At 45.8% G+C, this 8,887-nt stretch overlaps 1 protein-coding gene across 1 annotated transcript in view; it reads left to right on the top strand.

The window, feature by feature from the left end:
• Positions 1-2,882: 2,882 nt before the first annotated feature.
• DENND2A (DENN/MADD domain containing 2A) overlaps positions 2,883-8,887 on the top strand; it is a 37,539-nt gene continuing 31,534 nt past the window's right edge. Inside the window, exons 1-3 of the mRNA XM_010005824.1 lie at positions 2,883-2,953; positions 4,397-5,608; positions 6,654-6,781. Of these exons, the coding sequence (XP_010004126.1) occupies positions 2,883-2,953; positions 4,397-5,608; positions 6,654-6,781 (1,411 nt within the window). The remainder of the gene's footprint in view (positions 2,954-4,396; positions 5,609-6,653; positions 6,782-8,887) is intronic.

Raw genomic sequence — 8,887 nt, 5'->3', positions numbered from 1 at the left:
ATTCTCTCTCCCCGCTTCCCTCTCTCTTTGTTTCATCACCTCCCTTGTACCAGATCTGATGCACATTGGACCCTTTCTATGAGCTGCTTTGCCTAAAACTTGGAGAGCTATAGCAGATCACAGAGGAGTTGCAAAGAGAGCCCAAGCCAGCACACGGTCAGGGTAGTGTGGGTGATCGATCATAGCAGAGATGTAGGGAGATAGGATGAACAGGAGCTCCCCTTATCCTATACTGTCATGTTAACTCTGGTGCCTTGTGGAGCCAAACCTCAGTAGAGAAGATCTACCTTTTGTTTTCCTACTGGGGGCAATTTTCTGCCATCCTAGCTACCTCTTGTCAGGTGGCAGTGCCTATGGGTCAAGCCTGCAAGTTGTGTCTGGTGACCTTATTAACAGAAGAGATGATCTCATCGCCTTTGATGTTAATTTGGTTTTGGGATTGGCACCAAGCAAATTATCTGACTTGGATTAATTGGGAGGTACCATATTATATTCTGCTGGTTTATTCCAGAGATGACTATTTTTCCCCCTCGTGTCTTCCAGTGTGTTTGGATAAATATTTACTCTTTTGGGCAGGACCAGCTCACATGCTACAGTAATCCCCTGGCTGGTGCTGAGGACACACTGTGTATCCTTGCTGCTTAAGGATGAAGACACAGCCATCTGTGTATCTCCTGGGGATGGCTTTACTCCTCTATGCAGTGTGTGTTGTCAATGGGTATGTTAGTAGGTACCTCCTGGTTCTTGTCACATTGCAACATCTGGTGTGTTGCTGCTTTGGAAGCTCCTGGCCTGCTCTTTTATCTGCCTAGTGTGAGTTTTGCTTTCTCCTGCCACACATGGTGACCTGGGGAGACAGATGTCTCTCTGGCCTTGGCTCCAGGTCATGCTGATCTGCTAATTGCAGTGGTGCTTCTTTCATGGGAGATTCCTTTGCAGCACTCAGCAACTGCTTTGTGCCTTGCTTCTGCTCACCAAGGGTGATGGGTCTGTGCCATCCACTACAGATGAAGAAATGAGTGCACCTCTTATTCTGTATTACCTTCTTTTTGGCCTCTCCCACAGGAGGTAGGTCAGGTGTGTGATTGTGCTGAGCAGCAGCATGCATTTGCTCATACCCAGATGTTTGTTTTCAAGGCAGTGTATGTTAAGGGGCTGTTGGAAAAGACTGAGAGATGGAGTTTCCTGGTGGGGAAATGGTGTGATCTGATCAAGACAGAGAAGCTCATCCCAAGTGAGCATTTGGTGTGGCAGCCGAGCCACAGGGCCTGCGTGTGTGCCAGCTTCTGGGGTCTTTATGTTTCTCACCACTGAAGGTAGTGCCGAGGAGCTCTGGCCACTGACCCTGCTGTGCGAGGAGCTAAATGAGCGGGGAGACGCTCCCTGCTCTGGGGACGTTGCAAGCCAAGTGCAGAGCAGCCTCCGTTGCTGCTTTGCAGGAATCTGCTTTGGCTGCCTGGGTGAGTCATTCCTTGGCCAGGGACGAGAGTGATCATTAGTTTTTCATTATTCTCAATCCCTAACAGTTAACGGATGGATGAATAGATTTTGTTTCCTTGGGCTGGTGAATTTTCTTGACACTGTTGCAAGGCTGCTCTGTGTCTAGAAGTGAAGTGGGTGTTTGTTCAAGTTACTAACGAGGAGGAGAAGCCAAGGGGGTTTATTGTCTAGGGAAGGAGAGTCCACTAAATGGTTAGCAGTGAGCTGCCCTGAGTGTATACACATTGAGTTGACCCAGAGTTCACTCCTTGCCTCCGGAACATTGCCAGTGTGGGATAAAGGCAGGGAGAGAAGACTGAGAACAAACAAGGCTGAGTTGTTGTTTTTTTATTTTCTTTTTTCCTGTCTCTGCCCAAAATACTTGAACAGTGGAAATAAGCAATCCTTTTGTTCTTTACTGTTTCTAGTGTGGTGTTTTTTATTTTTTTAGTGACGAGAACCTACCGAGGCACTCGGTTTTGCCAAGTGGTAGGCACAGTAGGGCAGCATCTGCAGGCCAGCCAAGTGGACAGATTTGAGAGGCTTCAGGTATTCCAAGTATTGACTACAGGAGGGTGAGCCTGTTGTCTTTGCAATGCTGGAGAGCAGGCAGACCACCCTGAGAAGTGTGGAGAGATGGTGCTGCAGAGAAACAGAGTCATTCTTTTTTATTTAATGTGTAAAGTATTGTTGGACAATAAAAAGAGAGACGAGTCTGCTGCATTGACTAGAGGGACAGTCTTGCTCCATGAATGCTAGAAATCATGAGGCAAACAGATTGACTTGTTTTTGTGACTGATTTTCTTACCCCCACAAGGAGTTGTCCTCTGAAAGCAGATCAGTAGCAGCCTAACATGGCTCACCAGAGGGAAAAATGTAAGGTAACAAGTTACTTCAGTGCAGTGTCTCTTCAACCCAAACTGTTTTCTCTCCCAGGCTGGGGATATTGTGACAGAGTTGCATGCACAGGGACTGCTTAAGTCATCTGGCCTTAACACACATCATTTTAAAATAATTATTTTTTTAGTCTTCTGTGAGGAAAAGACCCTAAATCCCCTGAGATTTTGGTGATAATAAAGCCTTCATAAAATGTGTTCCATATTCAAGTCATAGTACAGCAATTGATGCTGTGTCAAAAAACATTTTTGCCTTCAAAACCTGTGAACTTCTCCTTGGGCTTCTGAGGGGTAGTGCTATCACCCCTGTTCCCATTTTGCAGAGGAGGAAACCTAGACTGTCCTCAGAAAGTTGTCAGGTCTTGTTCCTGGTTTTCTTCTGGATTTTGACAAGAAATGTGTGTGTGTGTGTGTGTGTAGAAGAAAGAGCGAAGGATGCTGAGCAGAGAGCAACTCCTCTTCCTTGTGTCTGTTTGCAGGTGACCAGCTGCCCCGCTGTGTGCTGACATGATGACAGCTAGCAAGGTGGCCGAAGTGAGCAGCAAGTCTGAAAACAGTGTCTGCAAGTCTGTTGACAGGTGAGAGCTTTCTGTGTTTCAGTGCCGGGGTGCTTTGCTTGTGTTTATTGTCCCCAACAGAAAGAAAAGCAAAGAAAGGAAACATTCTCTGCTCTGCACTGTCCCTCTCTAATCATACAGTAAAACACACCCCTGTAGGTCTCGGGTGGTTTCATTGCTGTCTCAGGGCTGTGATGCTCTTCATTTTAGCATCCAGTTAGGCTGATGATATCCTAGACTCACAGTGCTAAAAGAGATCTGCTCCAAGGCAAGACTGTTTATGCTGATAGTATATCCTTATCAATGTTTCCCCCACCTGTGCTTGTTATCTTCAACACTGGAGACTCCAGTGACTCCTCAGACAAACCCTGCTGTCCCCCATCACTGCAGGGTTTTCACAGTGTCCAACCTTGGTTTCTGCTGTGCTGTACAGCCACCAGTGGCACTGGAATGCCCTGCTTCCTGGGAAAGGCCATGATGTTTACAGTGTCGCTTCTTAACCAAAGCATGATGTTGTCACTGAGACAGCCAGGAGTTAAGTATTTGTGAGGCTAGGGAAGAACACTACCTGGCTTGGGTCCCAATTCTTCTCAGAAACCCATCCCAGATGCAATTTGCACTACAACTGAGTCTGCAATGGCTGCCAGTGTTGTCTGGAACTTTGCTATATTGATAAAACACCAAAATACTGGTATTGTGATACCACACACTTGGAAATCCATAGGCTAAATGTATTAGGGACTTTTGGTGCAGTTTGGTCTCAAACAGTGAAGATGTTCAACCCTTTGCTCTACAGATGTTGAATCAGGTGTCTCAGTGGCTCTTTCACATGCTCTAGGCCAAGGGAGTGAGTGTGGGTGCGTGGGAGCCTGAGTCCACACGAGGCTTGGGATGATAGGGCCATAGATATGTAATAATAAAAGTACAGTCTTTGTGTATTAATATGCATTTGGGGAACATTGAGATAGACTGAGAGAGATCATCTGAGTAGGCAGTAGAGGAATGCCAGCCATATAATTTTCTTTGCTGTTTAACAGCAGCAATATTGCTCTTTGAAAATTGTCCATTTCATGTTTATTTGCAGTGAACCTGCTTAATGCCCTGACAGTGTCGGAAACTCTACTGTGCGCACACACACACCCCCCCAAAATGCCAGTGAACCTCTCATTGGTGTCAGCATGTCTGATGTACAAAAAATACTTCTCTCACCTGCCATCTACTTCTGCCACAGAGAAAGTCTTCATTGCAAGCTATGTCTTAGTCATAAAGTGAGGAGAGCATTGTCTTCTGGCTAGAAGGACCTCTCCCTGAGCATCCTCCCACATAAACCCATCTCCCAAGTGCTTAGTTTGAGCTTACTCTGCTCTTGCCAGCTTTACAAGTAGAGCTTGTGGAACTGATGGACTAAACTAAGGGTGAGCAATGGTGTTTAATGTTTCTTATGTTTTTGTCTTTGGTATGTAGGATCAAGCTTGCAGATAGAAACAATACAGCAGCTGTGAAAGAATTAGAAAGACCTTTGTGTGGATTTTTGAGTGAGAGGTGTTCTGGAGGTGCCTCTGTCACCCTGGGTTTAACATCTGAAGCTGAACCAGTTTCTTCTGTGGTGAAGAACCCACTGAGAGCTTTGGAGAACTTGATGCTGGATCCAAAGATAGACTGCTTCCAGCAGAACATGCTTAGTCCCAAAATGATCATCAGTGACCCATCTGTGGATCTGAATGTTAAAGAAAACAATAAAATCATCAGGAGACAGATAGGAGGCACACAGAATATACAGTCACCTGGAAAAATTGGCTTGAGGAATAAGTCCTTCAGCATCAAGGACAAAATATCAGAATGGGAAGGGAAAAAGGAAATGCAATCGGCTCCTCGCAGGGAGGAGGAGCAAGGACTTAAAGAGGAGCAGAAGGTGCCCTGTGTAACAGAGAAGACAAGTGGGGAAGCACTGGTGACTGGGAAAGTGGAGACCAAGAGACTTACAAACTGGGAACTGGAGTGCAAGGGGGCAGGCAAAGAGAATGAGTGGAAAACAGGAGTTCTCAAAGGTGCAGGGCAGGCAGCAGAGCGGAAGGGGGAAGTGCGGAAGGTTGAGGAAGTGGAGTCCAGCCCTGGAAAATGCAAGGAGGTGAAAGGTGGGAAGTGGGAGGTCCATAAGGAGAATCTTTCAGTGCTTAGTCAGGTCAAGAAGCTAGAGCAGGCTTTGAAAGATGGCTCAGCAGAGCTGCAGCCACAGTTGCCTGGTACTTACTATTCCCCACAGTGCTTGCAGGAGAAGGTAGCACAGGGACACACTGCTTCGGAGGGCCATGAGAGTGTATGTGGGAGTGAGCTTAATAAAAGGCTTCTTGGCATAGACTCTGAAGTCAGTGAGCCAATTTTTGGGACTCTAGAAGAGGTAAGAACTTTTCATGCGAAATCTAAGGACTGCACAGTGGAGAATGTGTACACAGAGCCAGGGGTGCCAGAGAAGAAACCTTTTATCAACCCGCTGCCAAAGCCCCGACGAACTTTCAAACATGAAGGGGAAGAAGACTGGATGCCAGCAGCTAGGAATAAAAGAAATTTACCCCCTCTGCCATCCATTCCTCCCCCTCCTCTACCCTCTTCTCCTCCCCCATCAGCTGTCAGCAGGAGGCTTTGGAGTGGGAAGCACAAGAACAACGCAGACCACAGGTATTTGGACTGTGTTTGTCAAAGGTGTTGGTCTTGATAGTGGAGTCCTGCCTTCCCATATGTCTCTAGGAGAGCAGGATCTTCCCTGGTCACTCGTAATCCCCAGAGAGCCTTGCTGGCTGTAACTGACACTCTCTGAGAGTGTATGAGTGGCCAGCACAATTTCCCAGGGTAACTGAAGGGATAACTCACAGCAGATTTGGGCTTTAAGGTCACTGTATTACACAGCTTAACCTTCAAGCCCAAAATTGAGGGGTTTGGGTTTGGCTTTTTAGCAGAAAATCTGTTTAATTACAAAATGACTACAGCTGGTCTGGAACAGGGACTGGAATGATAATCTCTAGAGTCTACCGCAACATTTTCACTGTTCATAGTAAATCTATTCCTCTAACTGAATCGGATGTATATATATATTCTTCTGGAGTGTTTTCTGGCCTGTTCTCCCCTCCCACATGATTGTCACACATTTTTGGTGTGGGAAGCGTAAAATGCGCATCTGTTTCTGATGCCCTCTGCCTAAACTGTCACCTAAAAATACCTGGCTTGAGTGCAGGAAGGAAAATCAAACTTCCCAGGTTTTTAGTGGTGGACACTTACTTTTTTTTTACCCGTTCTACCATCCTGCATGCGAGTATAGCTTTCCTGTACTGCTCAAAGAGAGCTAATTTTGGGAGGGCACTATTCCTGCCAAGGGTGGGATCTGTGCTGCAAATGGGACCTCTCATGGCCTAAGGTTCTGTGCCATGTTGCAGGATGTGCCACCTAACACTTGCATCTTTGCAGTGTATGATTGCCATGTCAACCCAGATTATCTGCAGCATCCCCCAAATGCCTCTATTTGTATGGCTGATAAAAATAACCCATCTCAGTGAGACTTTTCCATGCTTTATATGGGATGAGGCTGTGAAACATTCTCTCCTCAGTAATTCATTTTGCCAGCTGTGTGGTATGTGGAAGAAGTGAATTAGCTGTGATTTGGTTCTAAACTCTGGTTAAGTCCATCACTCTCCTCTTTGCTCCTTCTCCCCTCCCATCAACGGTGCAGGAAGTCGTATGAGTTTGAAGACCTGCTGCAGTCATCGTCTGAGAACGGTCGGGTGGATTGGTACGCGCAGACCAAGCTGGCCCTCACACGCACTTTATCTGAGGAGAACGTCTATGAAGACATCCTGGGTAGGAGCTTTGGACAGGACATCCTGGGTAGGAGCTTTGGACGGGACATACTGGGTAGGAGCTTTGGATGGGGAAGGGATTTGACTACTAATGCTGAGTAGCTGAGAAGACTTGTGGTCAACAGGCACTCGCTGGAGGTGCTGAATAAAGTGTGTTTGTTATCCATATGAAAAGCCAAGACACGTTTTACCCCGATTATTGGCAAGTAGGAAGAAAAACGAATGGAATATTTCAAAACTCATCAGCTTCAAAGATGAACCTGAGGCGTGTGGGAACCAGCTTTTACTTTTTGCTGGCATCTCTCCTCTGTCTTTCCTTTGTTCTGTGGACTAATTCTCACAGCTTTGGTCTGTTCGTTGTGGTGAACGTGTCACCACTCAGATAATGCAAACAGTCTGAAAACACAGCCTTTGAAGTCAATTCCATGGTTTTGTGTTTGGCTCCAGGTACCACTGAAATTAGGAAACTAGGTCCCACAATATTTGAGTTTTATTTAATTCTATGACTTTGATGGTAGATCAATGCCATTTTAAAGATTATTTCCTGTAACACAGTCCATTTATATAATGTCTTGATATTGTGAGTTAGATGCCTTTTGTGGAACACAGAATAGAAACATCCCTCTTGAAAAGCCTTAGTAAGTTTCAGTAGCTGAAGGCTGGTACTATTTGAAGCTCTTGGCTGAGTTTAGCAGAATAGGAAGGGAAGAACTGCATCAGCTCTTGCATGGCAGCTGTAGTCCTTCAAAGGTGGTCTGTGTTGGTCAGTATGGGAGAAGCTGCACTTTCTTATGAGCAGGCCAGGCATTATTATTTTGAAATGAGTAAAGTCTGATCATACTTGATAAAGATCTCTCAAAGGAATCATGTTCCTTTGGGATGGATAGCATACAAGGTGATGCCAGTTCATCCTTTTTCACATTTTGTAAGCTGTTGGCCTTTTTCATGGAGCTAGTGCCCTAGTGTTTGCTTTTTTTCCTCTCTTTACTTGGGGGGCAAAAGGAGCAGTGTGTGTCTGAGCAGCTGCTCATTTGGTTTTCAGTTGGGTTTTTTTTGTGTTGGGGCGTGGTGGGAGGTCTCAGAAACCACTGAGTGAGGGTCACCTTGTCAGCTGGAATAACATGGATAGCATTACAGACTAGCTGTATAGGCAAATCCATCCATTCAAACACAAGCACACCCCTGTGTCCCAAGCTTGCAGGGGACTCAAATACCAGGCTGAAATTCCTCTGCCCTCCAGCTTTTAGTTGCAAAGATTAAAAGAAAACAAAGTTATGGGTAATTGTCAGCTAATGGGGGATGTTTGGTTTTTTGTTTTCTTGCTGCATACTTAGGCTTTTGCCTGGGAGTCAGTGATCTTTAATTGGTTCCTGCAGTCCTGGTTGTGTTAGCATGGAACCTTGGGAAAAGGGGTGGACAGGGATAACTAAAAAAAACCTACAGTTTTGTTTTTCACAAGACCATAGGAAGGTGTAGTCCACAAAACAACATGTGAAAACCACACAGATGGAGGGGGAAGAAAGACTTCAACCGCAGGACGGTAGTGCTGACCCACAGATCATCATGTGTGTCCATCAGGACATGCACACACACACATAACCCCGTATGTGTGACTTAGGGGAGGGGATCAGTTATTGGTGGGAGCAATTTCCTTTTCCAGCAAGTCACAGATTCCCTTCATGCACCCTCTTTTTACCCCTTTGCTATTGCTTACCTGGGATATTGGAAATTGCACTGGGCAGATGGATGACAGGTTTTTTGTCCAAAAGAGGGAAATGGTGTTCCTTTTTCTAGACTGAGGCTAACTGGGCATGCTGCCCAGCAGTTTGAGGATGGGGTAGGCAACAGAATTCAAGCTTGTTCTTTTCTCTCCAATCTATGCAGTTACGTGACAGCTGAAGTGTATTTTCAGTACTGAAGTATGCCACTGAAATTAGAAAGTGGAGCCATGTTAAGGGAAAGGAGCATGTTTGCTGACAAAATGTTCATGCAGACTTGATTTGCTGGTGCCACACATGCTTATCTTCTCCTCCACAAGCCCACTACTGTAGTGCTGGTCATCACCAAGGCACAGATAGAAGTCAGTGTTGGAAAATACTTGGGTTTC

The sequence above is a fragment of the Chaetura pelagica genome, unplaced genomic scaffold, assembly GCF_000747805.2.
Source record: "Chaetura pelagica isolate M959 unplaced genomic scaffold, ChaPel_1.0 scaffold79, whole genome shotgun sequence".
Taxonomy (NCBI): domain Eukaryota; kingdom Metazoa; phylum Chordata; class Aves; order Apodiformes; family Apodidae; genus Chaetura; species Chaetura pelagica.
Note: the sequence above shows the minus strand (reverse complement) of the source record. Positions and strands in the feature narration are given on the sequence as shown.